The 25,689-nt window shown below is 42.0% G+C and overlaps 1 protein-coding gene across 6 annotated transcripts in view; it reads right to left on the bottom strand.

The window, feature by feature from the left end:
- The window catches only part of ADCYAP1R1 (ADCYAP receptor type I), a 138,053-nt gene that overhangs the window by 69,285 nt on the left and 43,079 nt on the right, over nucleotides 1-25,689 (bottom strand). For all 6 annotated transcript variants that reach the window (XM_088054310.1, XM_088054313.1, XM_088054318.1 and 3 more), the window contains exon 4: nucleotides 10,578-10,683. In XM_088054310.1, coding sequence (XP_087910436.1) covers nucleotides 10,578-10,683 — 106 coding nt within the window. The remainder of the gene's footprint in view (nucleotides 1-10,577; nucleotides 10,684-25,689) is intronic.

Below are 25,689 nucleotides of genomic sequence, written 5' to 3'. Positions count from 1 at the left end.
CTCATTGGACAGCAGATGTTCAAAATGCATCTCAGGAGTCACTCCTCCCAAAAAAAGCTTTTGTCCTTGGACTGGGGAGGCAGCTTTGGGGCAATAGCCAAGCTGGGAGCACCAAAGGCATGGAGACCAAGTTGTGTGAGGAAAACTCAGAGAATCCCAGAATCTCCTGAGTTAGCAGGGACACGCAAGGATTGAGGAATCCAGCTGCTGGTCCTAGCTGAGTCTCTGCTCCTTTTCCTGCTCCTGCCCCACAGAAAGCCAGAAGGAACAGAGATCCTGATTGTCATCACCAGCAACAGGGAACATCACTGCAAATGGGGAGCCATTGCAGGGCATGGTGGGATGGGCAGATATTACAGATTTACCATCACACCAGGGAATAAACATGCAATTAACACAGCCCAGAGTCCTAATTTCAGTCTGTTTTGGTAGATCCTGTTATATTCATTTGCCATAATTATGGAATTAATTATCTGCAGAAGCTCAAAGCTGAATAATTAAGGAGAGGATCAAAATCTGTATTTTGTCTGTATTAATGTGTATATCAGCATCTTTTTCATCCTTCCAGTCTTTTATAAGATCAAGCTGGGATCATAATTTCTTGCTGTACTATCCTTTATTGCTGTACTGTCTTCTCCTTGCCTTTGGGAAGTTTGACTAAAACAACCAAATTTCCTGGATGTGATGTTCAGTAATCCTGGCTTTTCTCTGTTACAAACAAGTGCTCAGAATTATTCACTTTAGGAATATTTTTTTCTTTCTTTGTGTCTACAATCAATGCATTTTTTCATAGTTTGGTTAACATCCTCCAGCAAACAAAACTTCCCCCTTTTTTTTTTTTTGTGTTTTTTGTTTTGTTTGTTTTGTTTTGTTTTTTGTTGGTTGGTTGTTTTTAGGATTTTCTGAGGAAACATGACTGCTTCTCTGGAAATGCCTATCTCTTTTCACTGAGATTCAGAGAACCATGAGTTTTTTGGGGTGGAAGGGACCTTGGAAAATCATCCAGTCCAAATCTGCTGCAATGATCAGAGACATCTTTAATTACAGCTTAAGTGTCTCACCTTCCACTCCAGTCCATGAAGTCAATGTATTTACTGAAGCTTTGGAAGCAATTCCTGGGATAAAATGAAGGTGTCTCTGGGCAGTGATCTGCACTTTGAAGTCTTCTATTTTCCATCACTGGTTATTCAGGGAGCCTGGGTGACAGACTGGACACAGGGGATTTAGGAAGCTCTGTCAGGTATTCTGACTCTGAGGATTTAATTTATTTTAACAAAGGTAAGGTTTTATTGCAACCTTAGATTTTTCAGGGGACTGAGTTTCCAGTCTGGATCTACTCAAAGCCCCATGTCAGAATGTTTGGATACCCTAAGGAATCCAGGGACTCTTGTGTTCACGTGCACCTGCATCTGGTCCTAAAAATCTCCAAATTCCCCGTTTCTCTTGATTCAGGAGCTTGTTGGACACCAGAAAGCAATTTACAGGCAAAGTCTAGGGTTCATCCAGGGCTCCTCTGAAGTATAATCATTGCCAGAGAGGAGAAACCCAAAGGCCATCAGTGCTGTCTGACTCCATGTCATCCCTGGAAATAAAGATCCCAGAAACCAGGCAATTGTGCCACTGCCTCCAGCAAGGATCGAGCTCTGTCTCTCACTGCTGTGTTTTCTCAGGGACACACTCAGTCTGAAGCAGCAAAAACGCATTGCTTTGCCAGAAAATCCAGCAGCCAGCCACAGAAGAAGCCATGGGAATAAGAACCAAAGAGATTTTCACACAATTCCCTTTGAAAAGAAGATCCACTTGTCTGACACCTGACTCACTCATTTTTACAGAAGCACAAGACATTTGCAGGACCATTATGGAAACACGATCTCCATGCAAGGAAACACTCTTTTTCCAGCAACACAGAAGAGTGCAGCAGCTGCCTGCTGGGATAGAGCAGTGGTTTAGAAGGAGTTAACCATCACAGATCACTTATCAATTATCACTCAATTAGAATTCAGATGACTTCTTTACAGATTTTTGGGGATTTGTATATTTGGCCATGGTACCACATACATTAAAAATTTGATGAGTGCATGTTGTCACAGCTTCCAGCTGCTCATGGCTCTGCAGATACTGACAGATGAAACCACCCCTCATTAACTGGGTAAGTTTTACTGCTGCTCATCATTCATTTTTTTAACTTCAGTGGCCTGGTAGAACATGATTGCAATCACATGTGCTGCTCACAATGACTTGGGACAATGTGAATTAGAAGAGTACCAATGTCCCAGTAGTAAAATCAGTTGCAAAGGCACCTAAAATCAAGGAATTATGGAATGGTTTGGATTGGAAGGGACAGTAAAGATCACTTCATTCCACCCCACCATGGTCAGGGACACTTTACAAAGTGTCAGGCTGTATCTAGTACACTGTGTATTTGAAAATGTTCATTAAAAACCCCAAACCAACCAACCAACCAAGCAAAAATCAATGAAACATACACAAAAAACCCCACTAAAAGCAAACAATAGATGGGGAAAACCCTTACACTTTAATAATCTCTGCATAAACTGGGAAAAAAACTGCTGACTTTGCTCTCCATCATCTACACCATGAACTGGATGGTCAGAGTGTTCTTCTTGATAATAATTAAGTCTGGACCAAAGAAAGGAGAGGATTTAATGAACTGGATGTCATCACAGAAACAAGGAACTCACAGGTAGAACTGTGCAAATAATGTGTGTTTTACTTCTAAATTTTGTTTAAAAAAATCCAGTTCTGTTTAATTAAGTGAGAGTTTTTCCTCTATTTTGTCTGACATGAAAACAGAGTCGGAAAGAGAGGAAATTTCATTTTTAGCTTTTTATCTTGAATTCTATCATTTCTTTACTTTTTATCCCTGATTCAATTTAAGTACAAGTACCTCTGAAACAATGTTCTGTTGAACAGAACAATATGAAATGGCCATATATTTTCATTTTCCAAATTTGTTAATGGTTGCTATTTTTCAGCCTTAATTATTTTAAAATGTAACCTGAACATTTTTCAATGACTAAACTGCTCGCAGAGAAATACTTTTATTCAATCTGATTCCCAGAAACTCATCTTATCCAAGTCATTATCTTACCCAGCTGCCAGGACAAATTCAAATTCACCTTTCATTTTCTTTTAACTTATGTTCCTTGCCTATTACAGAAGGACTTCCTGGCAATTCTGGAGATGACAAAAGTAATGGCTTTGAAAGAACCGGGTGGGAATTATCACAATGAATACACTATGGGATGGGAACAGTAGCTCATACACATGTTTCACAGCTAATGGTGTTTCCAGAGATGTAGATATTAAATTCCAGTACTTTCCTTTCCCTTTTTATTTTTTTCTGAATGGAAGTCCAGCAAACGCTGAGATGATGACTAAACTCAGATTTATCAGCAGGGCTTGCAAAGGTGGCAGTCCTTGTTTAAACCACCAAAGTGTGTTCCTGCTGCCCGAGGAGATAACAGAAATTTCTGCCCCATTACAGCAAGCTTTGCATCTTTTTTCTCTGAGTCATCTTCCCTGACCATCCCCAGGCTGATGATCACCTTGCCTGAGCTTTAACCAGGTTAGAGAGTCCATAGGGCTAAACTCGTCCTCTGGCCTCCCTCTTGGGTCAGGAGAGAGAAAAAGACCTTTACAGAGAACAATTTATCCCCAAATAGATAATAATAATAATAATAAAATAATAAAATAAATAAATAAATAAATAAAAATAATAAAGAATAAATAATAAATAGTAAATAATAAATAATAAAGCTCTGAACCCAGAGCTAGAAAGGAATAGCTCCAAGGAAGGACCCATGCCTCTACAGGGTTCAGACTTCGTTTAGGTCAGAGAATTGAGGGGTTATTCACTAAAATGCAGAGAGAAAAATTCCATCCCTGGAGACAAAGTGGTGAAAAAGAACTCACAAGGTTTGAGGTTAAGATTCTCACGACAGGGACTGAAGCATCCACACCGTGTTGTGGAACATCCACGGCAGGGCTGTGCCCAGGTGAGGCAGGGCACACCTGTGCACACTCCACCCTTTTGCCAGGGCTCAGCACTATCCCATGGATAGCACACAGCTCTGGAGACAAGAGGGAACTGCCTTGAGGAATGATTCCCTTGAAGATGAAACACACACTGTGATCCCTGGTGGAGAATGGCCCAGAGCTTCCCAGTCTAGTGGCAATCCAGCTGGGCCTGGAAGAAAAAGCTGTTGGATCACACAAACTCTTTCTGCTCCCAGCACCATGAGAGTTATAATGCCAAAGAACATCCCTACTCATCTGCCATCGATATTATGTCTAGGGTGCAATGTGGATGGTATTTGAATCCCTCTTTCCAGGAATTCTTCAGAAAAGAAAAATTATCGTTGTTCTGTTTGCCTCCCCAGGCAGAGCATCTAGGTAAATATAGCTTGGCTGTTTATTAAGGAGGAATGAGAAAGAAACATCCTGGAGGCTTTTCCAAGAAATGTGGTGGTTCATCCATTTGAGGTTTGTCCTGTCTGCAGCTGTGTCTAGCAAAAAACCTCTCCTTAAATTATTCCAGAGCAGCTTGGCTGTGACACAACACTCTTTCCTTCCCCTGCCAAAGCTGGTCCTGAACTTTTCCAATGGCAATGCACTCCCAGGCTTTCAGCCTCACTGATGTGACTGAATTCACAGTAGCTCAGCATCAACCTTTTTAGCTTCAGCTGCTCCATTTGAGGAAAAGATGTTTAATGGAGCCAGAAGCTTGGTTTATGCCTGGAAAATGAAGATTTTGGTCATTATAACCAACAGAATTAATAAAACCCAGCTTCAGACCTCCACAATGATTGTGTTAATAGGCAATGCAGAAAAATTGGCATTCATCAGACAACCTTTTCAGCAGTAGGTGGATGCAGAAATAGGACAAGTGTAAGTTCTGTATTTGTTAAGTGTCAGTGAGTTCCAAGTTCTGATTCTGACCTCTTGACTATAAATAGTTTCAATATCTAGCACTGATAAAGATCTCTCTACTTTATAAATCCATTTTGAGGTGACATGAATTATCCACTCTATCAGGTGAATGGACTTATAGAATCCTAGAATGGTTTGGGTGGGAAGGGACCTTAAAGTTCATCCAGTTCCCACCCCTGTCATGGGGACACCTTCCACTATCCCAAGCTGCTCAAATCCCTATCCAAACTGGCCTTGGACAGTTTCAAGGATGGGGAAGCTTCTCTGGGCAGCCTGTGCCAGAGCCTCACCACCCTCACAGGGAAGAATTTCTTCCCAATATTTAACCTAAATCTACCCTCTTTCACTTAAAACCCTTCCCCCTTTCCCAAAAAACATCTAAAATCATGATGGCAATGTCAGAGAAATTCAGCAAAGAGCTGAAGAATGAACCAATGCTTGGACACAGAGATAAGTGAAGCACTTTTCCTTGCATTTGCCTGAGAAAAAGCAAAGTTTGATCACAGCTTGGGTCCCAAAGGGTGCACAGGAGATTTGTTTGGACAAAGACTCTACAGAATGGATGACAGAAATAAACACAGACCTCGTGTCTGTCATCACACGTCCCTGGCTTCTCCCTTGAAATTCCTCCTTGCTCCTACCAGCTCTAACATTAATTTAGTAGAAGACACTTTATGCAGTGTCAAGTGGATAAATCCATCAGTGCCACAAAAAATCATCTTTGACCAAGGAGAGATGTATCCATAGAGATCAAAGCTATCTAGGTCTGTGTTCTGCTTTAAAAGGAGCCATGGAGGAAACTTTCAGGTGTAGAGACGTTTTCTTCTCTGTGCCCTTCCAACTCTAGGAATTCATTAGCTTGGATTCAATCCTAGTCCTCTTGTTCTTGGGCACAGCTGCCTCAGTGAGACACAGTGAAGTAATGTCTTCCCAGTGGTGCCAGTGGAAATAACAGCAGATAATTCAAAGGCTCTGAGAGAACAAGAGGCTGATGAGACACTCAATAAAAAATGTGAAACTGAAAAAAAAAAAAAAACCCTCCATCATCTTCGTGTGATGGAAACATAATTCAAAATCTCTCCTTGCATCACCACGCTGCCTCCTAATTCCCATCTCCTACCCCCGTGGTGCCCTGACCAGTTTCTCTCCTGTTGATTTAGGGGGTAACTTTTTACAAGGATTCAATGGGATTCCTTGCAGGAATCATCACATCTCTTCAAATCCTTATTTCCTTTCATTTCCTTGACATGCCTGGGAATGTTGCTTCCTCCCAGCATTTTTCAGAGGAAGGGCAGGAGGAGTGGGACTGGAAAGGAAGGGCTGCAAGTTAAAGATTGATTTGACAGTGAGTCATGAGCCACGTAATCACCAAGGAGGCCTCATCACTTCTTCTTCTATCCAAATTCTCGTGCTGAGTTCACACCTTGGCTCATTCCAGGTCAGTGCATTTTGAGCACTTTGAACACAAAATTGTAGACACAAATCTGCAAATCACTCGAGGAGCTCTCCCACCATTTGAGAGAAAGCCACGTTCAAGGGACAAGTCTGGAATATCTGCTTCCAACAGTGGAAAGCAAGAGAGGGAACAGGCTGGGAAAAGTATTTCATGCCAATCTACAGCATCAGCAGGGCTCTTTCCATCAGAATTCAGATTTTTGGGGTAATCCAGACCTCCAGTATGACCTAGTCAATATAACAAAGACAGAAGCTAGTGGGATTTGTCTGATCAAATGTAGACATGTTAATGTGATATTTTAGAGCTGATATGGTGACCCTTTATTCCATGAGTCCAGAGAGGAAAAAGAGACATCATCTAATCCATATTGAGGATGAAATAAATTATGTCTCAGGCTCTACTTGGTAGACATCCAGAGCTACAAACTGGGGAAGGTGACTTCTCATTTGTAGTGCAGATGCAATTGCAGGTATCAACATTTAATTAGACAAATCCCCTGCTAAATGCACATAACCCAGGAAACTGTCATTAATATCTCAGTAACTCCTGTGTCAGTCTTTCCTAGCCCCAGGCTTGGGAACAGGTCAGAAGAACATGGATGGGAGAAATAATAATAAAAGAGGGTGCATGTGGATCAGCAGTGAGATTTATCAATTCTGATCTGGCAGAAGATACCTCCAGGGCTGGTGAGAGCTAGAAGAGGGTCCAGCACAAACTGCTCCACAGCAGGACAGGGGTAAAAACTCAAACAAAGGAGATTGGAAACACTGATCTTAGAAATAGCCTGGCACCACTGCCTGGGGAAGTTGAGTATGAAGTAATCACTGCTCTCCTTCCTCTCTTGTCTGCCTTTGGCTTTCATTACTCCCCTTTATCAGTTTAATTCCTTCTCCAGAGCAAGGGAGTCAGACTCTGGGTCCTGCTGAGATTTCATTTCCTTCAAATTCTCTTTTCCATTCAAGCTGTAAGTGATGACTGGACGGGAATGGACACATAGGGTCAGCACATGCCCCCTATTTCTTCTCATATAAAGTTTCTTAAAGAATTTAAAGCATTTAAGAGGAAGAATCCTTCATAAAATTAATTAAAAAAAAAAAGGGAAAAACCAAACAGAGAATCTCAGGGCAATCATTGCCTCTGAAGCATTAAAGGCATGGCCCAGCAGCAGCAGGAGAGGAAACAGTGCTGTGAAGAGTAAAGAAGTAATGAGCAGAACATGTGGGCATGAGAGGCAGAGTGGGGGAGAAGGGAGGAGACATCAGAAACTCCATTTGGTCGATGTTTGTGTTCCCTGAACACAGCAAGGGGGTAAAGCAAAGGCAGCAGAGCTGAATTCTTGCACAATGTAGGACCCCGTAAGTTGTTCTTGTTCTCTCTCCAGCCAAGGACAGGGCTTCCCATGCAGGGAATCACCAGTGCAGAAAACAAGTACAAACACTTTATCATTATCACATTTTTCACCATGTGGGCGCCCTGGAGGACTCATGAACCCTAATATTTCATCATATTGTTCTAGATACTGCAGAAATACAGAATACAGAGACTGTTCATGTCCCAGACCCAAGTTCTGTACATCACCCTCTTTGTGCCACCTGCCATAAAAGGTGGATTTTTCTTTTAAGTCACAGTAACTTGACCATGTTCACAAGCCCCTACAGATTTCTGAAAGGCTCATGATCCCATTTCAGAACTTGCAGCCCCACTGAGGAGAAATCAATTCTCAAAAAAATTTAGATATTGAATTTTTCTATGAGAATTTTCATGCAGAAATAGTCAAAGAGGTAATTGTGTCCTTCTCCTGTGAATAAATGGAATTTTATTCACCAGTCAGAAGGGATTTCTTCCTTCTTTCAGTTGTTTCTGACAAGCAAGAGGGTTATTTCCTAAATTTTTCTTTGAAAGAAACAAGCTGATAGCATTTACCCACTAACTGGTGGTTATCATTATAACCAAATATAATCAAATATATCATTATAAGCAAATATAACCAAATCAATATAACCAAATTATATCATATTATAACATGGTTGCCATCACTAGCAAGTCTCAGTCCTGAATATAAAAAATTACACAGGACAATTTTCATTTTTCCCAAATAAAAAATAGTTTGTGTGCAGCAGGAGAAATTCAGGAGGAATCGACACCCTGCACTTATGACTGCTTAATTTCTGGAGAGTTACTGCACCTTCAGGGAGTTTTGTGGTGAAACATCTCCCAAAAATTCAGCCAGTAAGGAGGTGGTAGAATTTTCTTGATATCCCATCCTTTAAGGAGATAAAGCTTTGCTGGGATTGAGGGTGGAGGGATCTGCCTTGAAAGAAGTATAATGAAATAATGAAAGGTGAGTCTTGAGGTCAGGACTCCCAGAGGTGAAATTAAATAAATTTAAAACAAGTCTACAAAAAATTAAAATAAATGAATAAATGAATAAATAAATTAAAATGCAGATAAAAAGGCCAGCAAGCAGGATCCATGGAATGAAAAGGTTTGCAAACAAGAAGTACACCAGAATCCTTCACTGGAAAATTAATCTCTTGGAGAGGATATGTTTTTTTTTACTCTAAGCCACATCAGCAGTGGAACTCATTGCCACAGGATGTGGGGAACAACTAAAAGATGCTCAATGAGCCTGGGAAAATCTTCCCAGTGATTCAGCCTGCAAACACTGGGGGAACAGAACAGGGAGCAGCTGGGCTCTGCTCTGAGTGAGAGCCTGAAAGGATCCAGCCCCTTCCTGCCCGAGTGGGTGATACAAATCCATCACACTGAGGTGCAAAAGCCCTTCCAGAGGCTCTGGGATTCCTCCAACTCTGAGCTCTGAGCTCTGTCCTTCCCACTTGGAACAGGCACGGGGAGGAGCTCGGTGGGAACAGTCCCCAGATGTCAGGGTTGGTCTGGATTTGGGTGATAAAGAAATAAAAGCTGGCTGGGAAATGGTCTCTTCTCACCTGGGGAGTTCTATGAATTCCTGAACCCAAACAATCGCCATTGCATAAGCCTAAGAAATAGGTCTCATGATCAGCTCCTGGCACCATTCTGGGGGTAGGAGGCAGGAAAAAGGTTTTTTTCCCTTTTTCCTTGCTCATGCCACTTCTGGAGCAGGGAAAAATTGGGAAGCTCTTCTGTAAAGCACAAAGAGGGTCTCAAAAGCACATCCCTGGGGGTGAGATGAACTGCCCAAAGTACACTGAGCTCTCCTCACTTCCACCACACCCCACAGTTCCTCTGCCCAGAGCTGGGCAGCAGAACAGAAATGAATTTATGCATGAGATGAATAGCAGGACCCTGATGGAAACCCTCCTCTCTGATGGAAATATACTCCTAGCAGCTCAAATGCAAGGAAGTGTTGCTTTAGAGGACCCTGGTACCACAGACACCTGTGTTCTGCCCTCTGCTTCTGCACTAGAATGTGCTGCAAGAAAAAGGGGAGACAAACCTCCCCTCTTTTATCACACACCACGTGTTTTATCAGCTTTTCTCTGCTGTTTTATCAATTCCAGTCACAGCAGAAGCAGTTTGGACAGGACTCAGTAAATGGACCCTGATTTCCAATTAGTTTCTTTGTCATTCTTTGTCCTTCTCTCCTTGGTGCTGGCCACAGGCAGCTCCTGCTGCAGTCAGGAGGAAATAAGACAGGATATTAAACTATAAATTTCTTTGCTCACTGCCTCAGTTTCTTATCTCAGCAACAGCACAAGTATCCTTCATCAAGATTACAGATACCACAACGTTAATCCCTGTAAAGGGCTTCAGATCATGTGAGAGATACACAAATTATTACTGAGATGAGGAAGGAAAACAAGCTGCTCCAGAGCAGCACTTTGTGTCACATCCTGTCCCCAAAGCTGCTGTCATCCAGGCAAAAATCATCCAGGCATCCTTTCTTTTTATTTTATTTTTTTAATATAAATTTGCAGACATATTGTAACTCCATTACCTAACATAAAGAAACAAATTCCTGACCTCTGATAATAACCAGGAATGGTTCTCATGCACCCCCACAGATTGAATTTGTGTCCTGATTTCCCCAAGCTGATTCAGCAGCAGTGATGCTCCTCTTACCATGAAATGTTGGCTTTGACAGTGCTGAAAACCCCTCCAGGCACCAACAGGAAATGGTGAAAAACACTTTAAATTGTCAGCTGGACGTGCAGGATCTGGAACTCACCTGGAGAGGAGTCATTGAGAGGGTTCAGGGCCGTCGCCCTCCGGATCTTCTCCAGACAAGTCTCTTGCTCCTTTTTAATGATGCAGTTGGAATGAGTTGCTGCAACCTGAAATATGGGAGGAAAAAAAACCAAAACAGTTACAGAAATAAAATTGTGAGGTGATCAGGAAGTGCCAGTAAGTTTTAAGATCCCATTACAAGGAAGAAAGAAAAAAAAAAGAAGAAAAATATCATTTGAAGTTGAGGAAAAACTGAAACAAGCTTCATTTTCTGTCCTTTTTTTCTCCTTTACTTTTACTCCTCTTTTTTCTTCTAGCAGGTCTAAGGTGAAATTAAGTAATTGAAATTCTCATAAATTATTTGAGAGTTTTATATTGTTCTCCCTGTCAAAATGTGTTTTCTAACATGTTTGTTTTATTTTATTCAATTCCTTCTTCACATAAATCTGAACAAGGGTATCTTGAAATACAGAAATAATTTAAAGAAGAATTATGAATAAATTTAGGTGTGGTTTGATCTTCCACCAGTTTCGTATGAGTCTTTGCATAATTCATTAAAATCTCTCTGTAATCTAAACCAAATTAAAATCAGTTTCTCTTATTCTGTCACCCTGTTCTTTCCTCAGTGTTACTTTTATTTATTTCCAGAGAATACAAGGTAAATTCTTTTGCCAAAAATAATACAATGTCAAATAAGCCAGGCTGACTTGATCCAAATATTTTCTTTCTTTTTTTTTCTGTTTTTTATCTTTGACTCTCTAGTAGAGCCCACTACAAGAAAAAAAGTAAAGGGGGGAAAAAGAAGGGAACAAAAAATTTAGTTTATTAACATTGCAGCCAACAGAATTCAGGCAATGCCAAAGCAACAACAAAATAAGGATGTGACCCATTTCTGGAAACCAATACAGGACAGCAGAGAGTGGCCAGGGAACATCAATAGAAGGAAAATAAAACCTCAGATTTGATGAGATCACTTCACAGGGGCATAGCTGAGGTCCAAACCCCACCCAGTGGAAAACACCATGGAATCAGTGCCCTGGCTGAAGGTGGTGCACTGCAGCAATTTTGTTATTTTATTTTCCCATCCCATTTCCATCACCCTTGACAATGGAAAACCACAGAGGAAATGGTGTGTGACCTGTTTTCCCTTATCTGCTAAGTAAAAGAAATACCCAAATTTAATTTGCTCTGGGTTATTTTGGAACCCCACGTGCACAATTCAGCTTTTCCTCCCTCACATCCCGGGGAATGAACAGTTTGGATCAGGGATGCACCAGTCAACAAAACCTGAGAGCAAATCCCCAGGCAGGTGAAATCCTTTCAGCAGCTAAAGTGACTTACAAAAAAGAGGGAGAGAAACTTCTACACCGGCAGAAAGCGACAGGACAAGGAGGAATGGTTTGGAAATGAAAGAGGGGAGATTCAGATCAAGAATTAGGAAGAAATTCTTCCCTGTGAGGGTGGGCAGGCCCTGGCACAGGGTGCCCAGAGAGGCTGTGGCTGTTCCTGGATCCCTGGAAATGTCCCAGACCAGGCTGGATGGAGCAACCTGGGATAGTGGAAGGTGTCCCTGCCCATGGAGGAGGTGGAATGAGATTTATCTGTAAAATCCTTTCTGACCCACACCACTCAGTGAGTCTGTAAAGATCCAGTTGGATGGTGCTTGTGTTGTGCTTTTGTTTGTGTGATGATGCTCTGAACCATCTGCACACTTTTTTTTTTGTAGATGTTAAAAGCTACCACTGCTATTTCAAGGACAGAGAGGGTTTCCTGATGAACTCTCCTGGAAAGCTTTCCTCACCATTTGTAGGAACTCATAATGCTGCACAGTTTCATCATCTCCAAGATCCCAGTAATAAATTTCAGCTATTTTCCCCCAGAGGACACACCAGGCACAACCATATTAGATTTGTTTGTCTTCAAAACAAACACAGTTCTGTTTTAAGGGCTCCCAAGTGCCTGGAAAAGATAAATTGTCACAGATCTCCAGGATCTCCCAAGAACATAAGGGCTTTAGCTACATCATCCCCTAAGCATCCCCAAAGATAGAGAAAATTGCATTGGCTGGCATTCAAGTTTTTAGAATATATTTTAAGAAGATAAAAGGGAAATAGAAAGAAAAACAGAGTTCTGCTGTTAGGCCAGGTTCACCCTCCACAGCTGCCCAGGTGTGAGAGGAGAGTCCAGGGATTGTCTCAATACACAAATGTGGCAGTTTCTATACAGTTCACTAGGTACAGATTAGAAAAGTTGTCATTTAGTAAAAATATTGTCCTTATTATTATTAATAATAGAAATAATAATAATAATAATGTGTTGTCTATGCAAGCAGGATGTAACTAAACAAAAGGAAATATTTCTTCACACACTGTTAACTTGCAGAAATATTCAGCTTGAAATTGTGGATGTTAAATGCCACACATGTATTCATATATTTATCCAAAGGCCATCCAATAATGGAGCTGAGTGAGACACTAGAACAGATTATTCCAGGCTGCCCCTGGAGCCCTGGAAGTGTCCAAGGCCAGGTTGGATAAGACTTGGAGCAGCCTGGGACAATGGAAGTTGTCCCTGCCATGGCAGGGGTGGCACTGGATGATCTTTAAGGTCCCTTCCAACCCCAACCATTCTATGATTGCATTCCAGAATATTAAGAAACCCACAATGCTCCTGTCCTCAGAGACATTTGATATGAAAATTCAGATTCAATCTACAATGAAAAGACAAAAAAGTGTGATTTTTCCTTATTTCTTTGGTATCTTCTTTGCTGGAGGTGTATCAAAGCCAGAACTTGATTGATTGTAAAGAAAGACCAAAGTTAAAAGGTCAGACTTTTCTGTTCTCCTCGCAGAGTGGCACATCTAGTCTGATTAAATTTAGTCAGATGCATCCCAGTAAATCTGGCTTAGGAGGCTCAGGTGTGGACAGGGCCACGTGCTTCACCTGTCCCTGCAGCTTTCCTCAAGCTTTCACTGTTGCCACAATATTCTGATGTGACTTCCCATCACCGTCTTTCGTAGCACCTCATCAACAGATCTTAAAAAATATCATTTTGGGGAACCTGGAAACCGAAACAGAAAGCAAAGCAAAGGAGGAAGCATCAGCCTTGGTGTCAAGGACAGAACAGGAGCTGCCTGTCCCTGCTAACAAGCAATTCCATATCTGGGAAAATAGAAAAGGCTTGAATTGATAATAACAAAAGGTTTGTCTGCTGGTTGCAGAGACACTTTGATGCTGTCACATTTTCCTGAGAGGATCCAGGGCTTTGCTGTTTCTCAGGCCACCATGGACTGGTAAAGCCTTTAATCTGCCAAGTCAGGCTTCAATTCCTGATTTCAGTGGCAGTGTAAGCTTGAACTCCAGGCCTCCTCATCCCATTTCTTTTGCCTCGAGGACATTTGCAATTTCCTGTGCTTAGCAGAGACAGTCTGGTTTCAGTTTCCCAGAAGAGATCAGGGATATGTGCAGTTAAAGAGTGTTTTGACACATATTAGAAAAAAAATCAAGAATCCAAGTCGATAGTGCATGAAATTCACAGGTCTTTGAAAAATTTATTACTCTCAGTGAAGTGAAGGATTCTGACTCACATCAGTTTAGAAAATGTTTATATCCATTTAGATACAAAGGCAGTCAATATTTGTTTGGTTCTGAGAGAACACAAGAAGCTGGCAGGACACTAAAAAGGTACAACAAATTCAGAGCTTTCATTTTCTTTACGTGTCTTTTATTAAGGTGGCCACCACAAATATAAACTGGTACGTGAACTGAGTGCTTAACTCTTTGCAGTTTCCTTGAAATTATGGTAAAATTAACAACAATCATGTTATGTTACAACTTACGTATTTACAATAAATTTGGTATGTTTAATTATATTTTTCATATATATTTATATAAATTTGGTCTATATAATTATATATGCACACCAACTGTGCAGAACAGTCCAGCCAGAAAATCTGAACTGCCTTTGACTGCATTCAGTTATTCAAAAAACACCATTTTGCTCATTTTGTTCTCAGTAAGAATATTCACAACTGCTATAAAACTTGATTTCCCTACATGGGTTTACTCAGTGGATCTGCAGAAGTGAGATGTCCCCAGCATTCCTGAGACCCTGCAGGATCAGAAAATCTGCTTTGATGTCCTAGTAATAACGTGATGGTGAGATGGGAATTCACTTGGAATTTCTATAAACACCAGCTCAAATATGGCAATTCTGTACCATTGGCTGTTCTTTTCTCTTTTGCATTTTTGTGTTAAGTCTGTAAAGCCCTGATTTATTTTCTTTGGGGTTTTTTTTAAGTGAATGGGAACATTTCTACTTCATTCAGGATATGCCATATCAGGCACTGTGACAATGAGAGGGCAAAGAAGGACAGATAAGAATCAACAACAGTGACAGCAACTCTTCATTAAATCCTTCATGGCCATGGTTTTACATCAACACAAAGATGAATTAGAGTGTGATTCAACTTTTGCTTAAGTGTTTTTTCTAAAAAATGCAAGAAAGGCGTTTAATCCACAAGGTAGATGAGCTCACTCACTTCAAGCTGAATTACACACGTTTTACTAATTTTATTATGACTTCCAGTATTGAAAAGTTAGCTTCAAAAATGATAAATTGTTGTGTGAGCATTGCCAAAAGAGGCTCACTTTGTCATGGAAACGACACCGTTCAGTCCCTGTTCTCACCAAGCAATGATTCAACTGGTCACACCAGGGCCAAGACGGGCAAAATGCTGTGTTAAAAATAAAGGGCTTTGGGAAGGAGCTCTGATTATCTGGATTGATTTTTTTTTTTCCCCCAGAACTGATTTGCATCACTGCTGGGCCCCACAAGACTGGTTTGGCAATCCAAGAAGTTGTTGTCCCCAGGAAGGTCTGAGGTTTGTCACTTGATTGCGTTTTTTGCCTTCCTGAGTAAATGGCATCCAAACCGCTGTGATTTCAAAACACTTCACACTGAGTGAAAGGGTAAAGCCATTGGGAACTCATTCAAACCCAGCCACAATGGTACAATCTGCAGCAGAGCTTGGACACCACACTTTAAACAAATTGTACAGGGGAAAAAAAAAAAATACCCACCAGCAGAACACGCTGCCAGGAAAAGGCATCGATCCCTTTCAAAGCGGCTGGTGTAAATGTAAGATTTGGGTACACTAACACTCCTGGCTCCTGGAGAGATGCACATCCCACTGCAGATTAGAAAATAGCAGCAGCACAAATCCCCTTCCCTCAGTGGACGCCTTCTGAAGTGAATGCTGGACAAAAGATCCTTACACAACACAGGGTAAAACTATTTTTGAGTTTGTCTGAACTGGCTTTTGTAGTATCATAGAATTGTGGGATGGCTTGGGTTGGGAGGGACCTTAGAGATATTTTCCCAATTTTCCTGCTATGGGCAGAGATGTCTTTCACTGTCTCAGGCTGCTCCAAGACCTATCCAGCCTGGCCTGGGACACTTCCAGGGATCCAGGGGCAGCCACAGCTGCTCTGAGCACCCCGTGCCAGGGCCTCATCATCCTCACAGGGAACAATTCCTTCCCAATATCCCATCTAAACCTCCTCTCTTCCACTTTGAAACCATCTCCCTTTGTCCTGTCACCACATGCTTTTGTAAATAACCTCTCTATAACTTTTTGCAAGCTCCCTTATCTTGGAAATCAGTTGTAAATCCCCTCTTTGAGCATTGTAAAGCATTCCCAGGAGAGCTGAGGACTTCCATGGGAAATGTCATCTTGGATTAAACCAAAATATCCCTTTATCTCTAATAGCAGGTGGTGCTTCCCAAAGCCTTCTACTGGCAGGATGAACCACTCACTGGAAAAGTGATTAAAAATCCTGCTAGACAAAATGTGCTTGAGATTAAACTAAGGGTTTAATAGCCCTTCTGATTGCTGATTTTTTATTTCATAGAAATTACTTTCTCCAGCAATTCCTGAGAATTTCTTCTCCATAGATTCAATTCTGAAGTACAACTCCCAACAGCACATTTTGGACTTTTCCTTCATTTCACAGAAGCCAAAGTCAGCCTGAAAATCTGATAACCAGCATTGCAATTCCAGTTTATTTTTTAAATTGTTCAAAAGAAAGGAAATTTAGGTGTTCAGATCAGGGTCTACTCCCTTACAAAACTTTATGGGAATGTTCTCACCGCTTTGAGAGCTTTTAGCATGGAGCAAAATTGGATTGTATGGATATCACTGCAGGATATCAGGGGTGCAGGGCTTGCAAAGATCACTGACAGTCACTTCCAAGGACACTTTCCAGCTCCTGACACAGGTTGTGACATGGCAGAGCTGCTGGCAAGAGAACAGCCCAGCGTGGATCCAGGGTTTGGCCAAGTCTGTGTCACAGCAGGAGAGTTCCTGGATGGGGGGTTACAGGCAAGTCATGCACATGTAAATTGCTGGAATTTGTGACTGATAAAGGAGGAAAAAATAATGAGTATTTTTTTTTTCCTCTGTGGTCCCACTACTCCAGCCTCAGGTAAGCATTTCAGATTTGGCACAGCAGTTCAGATGAATCAATTAACAAGAATGACTGGAGTGGAAGTTGGAGGGTGGGATCTCTGTTTTTTTAACACATCGTGCCTGGCTGAGAAGTGAGGATTTATATCGACATAAATCTGGGATGAGATGTTCAGATCCAGCTGAACACCTGAAACGAGGGAGCTGAAATGGAAACACTTTAATTTCTGAGCAATCTGGGACCTGCTGTTCGTATAATCTGAGGAACTGCTGATCCAGAGGGGAAAACCTGTAGGTGACAATGATTCATTTTTCAGCTCCCAGATTTTCTCTGTTAGATCAATCTGCTGTCTTGACAAAACTACTGGTTACTCTGAACCCTGAAATTTCCACATAAACTGTGAACAGGGGGCTCCAGATGATCCTTGAGAAGGTCCTGGACCATCATTTTTGCAGCTATATTTTCTGTCAGCAGCAGCAACAGAGAGGCGTCCTCCTCTCCTGTTTTCTCCAGAGGATTTTCAGGAAAGCACACTTTTTTCACTCTTCAAGCAGCACTGGCAGTACAGGAATGTCCCCTGTTTAAAGCAGTCTGTAACCTAAAATCAACAGGATGAAAAAGATAACCTAGAGCTTTACCTTTCTTTTCCTGGTCTACAGTTTTGATGTTTAAAGCTTCGTTGTCTCCTACTTTGCCTTCACCCAGACGTCCCTGGTGGCTTTCTCTGAATGATGTCAGCTCTCACATGTGTCTTCCAGGGACAACCATGGAAGCACAGGATAATTCAGGTTGGGAGAGACCTCCAGAAGGATCCAGCTCAACCTTCCACTGGAAGCAGGCTCAGCAATGGAACGGGTTAAGTCTTCCCAGGGCTTTTTCCACCTGAGTTTTGGAGAACTCTGGGAATGAAGACTGCACAGCCTCTGTAGAACTTACCCCGGTGGTAACTTATTTTCAGAGTAAAAAGGATTCTTGTTGGGGAGGATGAAACAGGGAAACCTTATGAATGTGATTGTTTGGCAGAAGATTCTGAAAATATGAAGGCTAGAATCGAAGTAGAAATGAAAGCCTGCTTTGAGTCGTGAAGCTGAGTACCAGTGACTATATAACCAAACAACAATAGCCTAGCCAGCTAGAGGAGAATCCCTGCTGATAAAACAATGTCCTTCTGCTGATAGAGAGTCCAAAGGTCAAGAAGCAAGGGGAGAATTTGTAAAGCTTGTAGAGCTTAAAATGCAACACTGTATGTTAACATGGGGATGCTCAGAGGCTGTATGTAAATTCTTTAGTGGGTGTATCTTGTAGTGATTGGTTACTGGGAATTAGAATATTCACTATAGAAAAAGATATATTGTATTGTAACAAGAACTTCGCTCTCTTAACTCTTAGCTTTCCCCTACTCTCAGCTCTCAGCTCTCCTCTCTTAACTCCTACCCCTCTCTACTTTTCCCTGCTCTCTAACGTCTTTTCTCCCTCTTTCACCTCACTCTCTCCCCTCCCCCTGGGACCACGTGGATGCCAAGGCTGGTGGCAGACACAGGTCTCTCCCTCTCTTCACCCTTATAATAAATTGCTTATACCTGAACAGTTTGACCCAGGAGAAGTCTCTCACTGCGAGCGAACATTTTTAGACACCAATAGATTCTCTCCAATACGATCCTCCCTTGTTCCAGGTTACACCGACACTCTGTTGTCCTCATGCCACACATCATGGTGAAACCCCTGGCTCTTTCCTTCTGATGGTCTCCTCATAAATACCACAAGGCTGCTACAAGATTTCCCCCTAATTTCCTCTCCTTCCATCTTTGGCAAAAAAAAAAGCCAAATTTCCTCATCCTCTCCTCACAGGCAATCTCAGTGTTCCTCCTTTGAACTTGCTACAGTTGACTGAGATATTTTATTTATTGAGGACTCTAAAACTGGATGTAATATTCCAAAAGTAGTAGATTTAGATGAGATATTAGGGAGAAATTCTCTCCTGTGAGGGTGGGGAGGTCCCGGCACAGGGTGCCCAGAGCAGCTCTGGCTGCCCCTGCACCCCTGGAAGTGTCCAAGGCCAGGTTGGACGGGGCTTGGAGCAGCCTGGGACACTGGAAGGTGTCCCTGCCCAGGACAGGGCTGGGACTGGATGGCCTTTAAGGTCCCCTCCAACCCAAACCATTCTGTGATTCTATGATGCTGTAGTTGATCCATCAAGTGCTCAGTAGATGGGGATAAACATTTCCTTGTATCAACTGCCTTTGTTCTTAATCCAGCCCAGGACAATGCTGGCCATCCCTGCTTTCCTCAGGACCCGTGCAAAGTGTGCAGAGTCAAGGCTCCCAAAAATTCTTGAATGGTTTTCCACACTGCAAAGAACTCCTGGGGCCTTCCACTGAGGGAATCTGTGTTAACTTCAGGCCTCTCTCACTGTGGGGACACCAGGAAACAGAGAAGCTTTCAGGAGCTCCGCAGTTGTCCTGCGCTGGATGTCATGTTCATTTGCAAAGCAAGCTCTTGTCATTACTTGTTATTATTTGCCCATTTATACTTCATTAGATTTAAACAAAACCCTGAAGAGAAAAGGTCCCTGACAGGAAATTTGTTCTGTAGAGGCTCCCAGCAAGTTCAATGGAGCCCCATCTGAGTCACACTTGGAAGAGGAACGTGATGATGAGCAGCTACAGGGAGGCTGCAGAAACACTTCTGCACACACACACACATCCCCTGCCCAGGGGAGGAAGCTTTAATTAATCTGCTAATTAAATTAAAGCTATTTGCCCTCAGCTAGCACATGCATTCTTCCCTTTCTCTCTTCCCTGCGGGCAGCTCCAGTGAGCTCGTGCTGCAGCTCTCACTCCAATATTCCCCTAAGGGGCTCTGGGAATGGGGAGACCACTGGAGAAGGGAGGCAAAGAGCTCTTACAGCAGTGGTAATTGGGAGTGCTCAAACTTATTCTCAATTTCCCTCCTTCTCTTTCAGTGCTCAGAGACATTGGGCTGGTTATTGTGCTGAAGTGGAGGATGAAAAACAAATCACCCCACAACTGAAAAAAGCCCCACTGTACAAAAGGCCGTGCTTAGAGCTGTTTTCTCACCAAGCCTTTCTTTCTCCTTCTGGTTTCTGGATGGCTTCATCACTATTTTGCTGTAAAAACTCAAGGAGGAGAATAAAGAACATATTTCTGAACATATTTCTGAAGGAAAGAAGGGAGGAGACTGAGTGGGGGTATCAGAGCACCAGCGTGGAGCTCAGCTGAAATGATCAGAGAGGAAAAGATGGTGCAGCCACATCTGCCCTGAGCAACCTGTGCCAGGGCCTCCCCACCCTCACAGGGAAGAATTTATTCCTAATATCTCATCTAAACCTGCCCTCTGTCAGTTTGAAGCCCTTCCCCCTTGTTCTATCACTACATGCCCTTGTCAAAAGTCTCTCTCCAGCTCTCCTAGAGGCCCCATGAGGTGGCATTCAAGTAATCCAGTTTAGGGGCAAGGAAAATTTTTACTTTGAGTTTTAAAGGGTGATGAAATCTCCTCCATGGGGGAAAGAAAAAATAAATTAAGCAAACAAACCAAACCAAACCAACCCAAACAAAAAAGCCAAACAAACACACAAACAAAACCCAAAAAGAAAACCAAAACCAGACAAAAACAAAACCAAAAAAACAATAAGGAAAAAAAAAGTTGAGATATATTAACCCACTCCTCCAGGATGACAGAAGATATTAAAATAACAGAATTTTCCACAACATAGAGAATTCCAAATTTTTTCCCTCAGACATTATTATCCACCTTGATCCCTCAGTCTGGGTTTATTCCACAGAGAATGTTACTAATGCCACTTTTATTAGGTGACCTAGCAAAGCAGAGTTCCTGCTTTTAGGATTGTCTGCTTATTGATGGTCCCCTTATCTCGGCATTTAGGGCTGCCTCAGTGCTGTGCTGCTGAGGAGCATCAGGAAGCACCTCTCTCACAGCCTGTGAATGCTTTGGACACTTGATTTTGATCAATATTTATGGCTCAAGTTATCAGGGTGAGACAAAAAAAAAAAGGAGAGGGAGACTTGCAGTGTAAGTGTTTGTCTGGATAACAAAAATGGGATGCCAAGGTGACTCGAGTGGCTGCAGATCCAGCACTGGTGAATCCCAGCCCCTTCCTGCTCCTTGGAAATTCTGATTTCTGCCTCATTCTTTCACCTTCAGCAAAGCAGGCTGCATAGGCCAGCAGAAGTAGCGGGCACATGGTTGATCACCAGCGTTTAAATATCTGCAAACAGTTCTTGGAGTGAAGCATTTCAATGCAATTCTCAGGAAACAAAATCTCTGATGGCACACAGTGGCATCCTGACAGTGAATAACCAAGCTCTGGGCAGATAAATCCCTGCCAGAGGAGTGATCAGTTCCACCAACACAATTCCCCCCACTGATGCAGCAGAAGGGATTTGGCATGTTTGTAATTCATTGGTGTTCAACCACATGCAGCATTTCCATCTTGGGCATCTCTAAGCTTAAAAATAACAATTTAATGCCATTTAATGATGCCCTGGACACCACTGAGAGTAGGAAGACACATTACCTGTTTTATCGTGTTTGTCTCATTAAATTGTTTTAATTTCTCCATTAATGCATATATTACCAAATAATGACTTTCACTGGGAGATTTAGCCTTTGTATTTAACCCTATGTTACAGTCATGTTATTTATATTTTATATATAACATATTTTCAGATCCTGAGAACATGCAGCTCTGAATTAGGATCATGTTCATGATCTGGATGCAGCACAAATGTGCCCCTCTCAAGGACATGCAGTGAACAGGTGATGAAAAATAACTTTGGACCTCAATTCCCCATCCCTGATGTTTCAAAGGAGCAACAAAACCACAAAATTCTTTCAGAGGTGCCATAAAGGAGAGGCCCAGACTCACAGTCAGCAGGGACCTGTGCATTAGCCACAATAAAACCAAATAAGCAGTAATTAATTACTGACATTTTCACAGGAGCTTGAGAGACTGGGAAACACAATCACACCTGGGTCCTTTCTTCAATCACAGGAGCTGAGCTCCAGAACATGACAGAAAAGGTGTGACAATTAGAGGGCTTTTCTTTTCACACATTATGAAATATTCAGACATATCCACCTCAATCCATGTTCTGAGGAGTTGAGAGCAGGAGATATGGGAGGAGAGCAGAGATGGAAAAGCAGAAAAAAACCAGGTGAAACCTCTGGTCCACATCACAGCCAATGCAGAATACCCAGAAAGGTTTCCTACTAACAGCTGGAGCTGTTACTATAAATATATTAATATCTATATCTATATCTATAGATATATAGATATATAGATATATAGATATATAGATATATAGATATATAGATATATAGATATATAGATATAGACATATATAGACATATATACATATATATGTTACTATACATATTCTATACCCTGGAAAATCTTCCCTGGTTGAAGCTGACCCTGAACACTCCTGATTTTGGTGGTTTTGTGTTTTTTTCACATTTTTATGGGATGAGATCCCTAAAAGTTGAGGTTTTGGAAGGGTAACCTACTGTGTAAAAATCTGGACTAGTGTGGAGCAACATATTTGAGAGTAGTTCTTGCTGTGTTACATATCCAGCTCACTCTTTCTTTCCAAATTTTTTCCTATATTTTTCCCTTTTCCTAACATTTTATTTACTCCTGCTGTATCAAGAATACTGTGCCATTAAACTGTAACTCAAAGTTCTTGTGAACCATGATGTAAAAATGCAATTTATTACTTAGTCCTGAAAAAAGTGCATTTCCTATCCATGTGTGAATGCTTTAGTCCACATGGCATCGGGATAGGAGCATAAATTATGTACAGAAATGAATTTATCTCCCATGCACTGCTCATGTGGCCTCCTTAGAAAACCCTACTCGTAACCACACAACATTTCCTGAGCTGAACCTCTAGCAGGTTTCAAAAATTCAGAAATGTCTTTACAAAACAGCATTGTAGAATTACTAGAAACCAAGCTAAACCGAACAAAACCCAGTGCCAGATTGCACACCCGCCCCCAAATCCCGATTTTACTCTCATATCACGGCGGGTTTGATTTAAGGAGGGACAAGGTGCAGGGATTGAGATGGTCTCGTGTTTCCAACAGCCCTCAGTCATCCTTAAAGGGTGACTTCATTCCAAGGAAAGCAGCAGGGCTTGGCTGCCTTTCAGACCCCGACAGATAAACCACAGGTCTCGCTGTCACAGCCTTGTCATGACCCAGATTCTGCTCCAGCACCTCCTGCCTTTTGTGCCACACAGAGATCTCCGAAAAGGGACACGTTACTAGACAAGGACAGACTCGAGATGGATTTGATTAACCTGGCAGCACAAGTCCTGTTCCTCTCAGCTCCACCAAGGTACAGCAGTTAATCTGCATTTAATAAAAAGACAGTTAAAAAAAAGGCGTTTCTGAAGTGTTGGCAGGTACAGGGACATTGTGGATGCAGAGCTGGTGGCACAGTGACTCTTCCCAAGGGTAGCAGAAGCCTCAGCTGTGCTGTTTGCAGCTGAATGCAATCTGCAGCCTTTAAGAATCAGATCCTTTTGCATATTTAAGCAAGAGACAATTTTTCTTTTTCAAGAAAGGGGAAAAAAAAGGGCTTTAGAGCCAAAGTATAAATGGCTGCAGCTCTACATGACAGATAAGAAGTGCTGGCTGATATATTCAAGCATCTCCTCCTAAATTTAATGTGCTAAAGGTGGAGAAGCATCAATAACTTGGCACCCTGGAGAAAGAGGTGAGATTTCTGCTGGGGTTTTTGTGCATGCCATATAAATGAGGTCCCTGACTGTGGACTAAAAGAGCCCAATCTTATGTATTTGAGCTTGAAAATGCTGGATCCTACTTCATCTGTGACACAGAATTACAGAATATCCTCAGTTGGAAGGGACTCACAAGGAGTCCAGCTCCCAGCCCTGCACAGGACTTCCCAAAAATCCCACCAGGTGAGAGGATTGTCCAAATGTTCCTGGAGCTCTCTTGGGCTTGGTGCCACGACCACTTCCCTGAGAAACCTGTTCCAGTGCCTGACAAACCTCTGGGGGGAAGAAACTTTTCCTGATTTCCGACTACATCATAACCTCACTGACACGGTTCTGGAATCCTTGATTCCCACACTTTGATGTGTCCTGACCCATGACCCACCCCAGAAGCACAAGCCAGACTTTGTCTCTTTCTCAGTGGTGGCTGCTGGGAGCCACACAAGAAGTGCTCAGAAAACCTTCCCTGCCCGGCAGGACAGCCATGGGTTTGTACCTGGGTCTTGTTCTCAGTCAACCAAAACCTCAGAAGAGGTTGTTGCTCGGTTTCTGCTGGATTTCCTCACATAAATGCCTGCCCAGGACCTGAAGTGCCCAGAATTTCTCACTTATTGACCTTTAACAGCTTCATCTTCACCTCCCTGCTCATATCCAGGTGCTAAATTCTCTTCTGCTAATTAATTTCCAGTTACAGAAAGAAAACTCAGTTCTACTGTGTACATTAATTTGACTTCTCAGGGAGTTTAGGCTCTGGCTGGGAGAGCTGGAGTGTTCACCTGGAGAAGAAAAGGCTTCAAAGAGACCTTTGAGCCCTTTCCAGGGACTAAAGGAGCTCCAGAAGAGCTGGAGAGGGACTTGGGAAAAGGGATGGAGGGACAGAACAAGGGGGAATGATTTTAAGCTGTCAGAAGGCAGGGTTGGATTGGATATTGGGAAGGAATTGTTCCCTGTGAGGGTGGGCAGGCACAGGGTGCCCAGAGCAGCTGTGGCTGCCCCTGGATCCCTGGAAGTGTCCAAGGCCAGGTTGGACAGGGCTTGGAGCAGCCTGGGATGGTGGGAGTTGTCCCTGACCATGGCAGGGTTGGTATTGGATGATTTTTAAGATTCTTTCCAACCCCAACCTTCCCATAATTTTCTGATAATTGTTCAGCAATTCAGTCAGACGTGTGCAGTGGAATAAAGACATGCAGAGCTTTTTTTCTCCACTTATTTCTGAAATTTGCCATGAAAATAAAATAAAATAAAATAAATAAAATAAAATAAAATAAATAAAATAAAATAAAATAAATGTGTAGTTCTGAAGACCTTGGAGTGGTAAAGTTAAATTGTGGCAATGTTCTAATTTATTGAGATTGCAGTTAATAGAAAGAAGAATGTTTCATTTTCCAGGGAGAATGACAGGATCAGAAATGGGAGCAGCTCTTTTGGCTGCTTTGATTTCTCTGCTCTCAGAAGAAAACATTAACACATGTAAATACTGTCTGTATAATCCTTGCTGGAGAGAGAAATAGAGCAGGGATTCCTCTGCCAGGAGAGCAAATTGCTCTCATACTTCAGCTAAACAAAGATTTGAAAGCAAAACTGGTGAAACCTCTTTTATATTATCCCTCATGGATTACTCTGGGTGATTCCAATACCTTAACTCATTTATTTGATCCTCGAGATTACTGTGTTCAGAATTTTGACATTACACCTTTGATAACAGATAAATATTTCACATTTTCACACATGGAAAAAAAAAACCCCACAAAGCTCTAATACAAACAATGCCCCAAAATGGCATAAAGCAGTACTGAGAACTGAATTTTCTCTAGATTAATGGTATTCATACACATCCTCATCAAACTCCCCTTTTGTCTTCCT

This window comes from Pseudopodoces humilis, chromosome 1 (assembly GCF_049639895.1).
Source record: "Pseudopodoces humilis isolate 2021_Gansu_Grassland_sample_001 chromosome 1, ASM4963989v1, whole genome shotgun sequence".
NCBI lineage: Eukaryota > Metazoa > Chordata > Aves > Passeriformes > Paridae > Pseudopodoces > Pseudopodoces humilis.
This window is presented reverse-complemented; position numbering and strand designations above follow the sequence as displayed.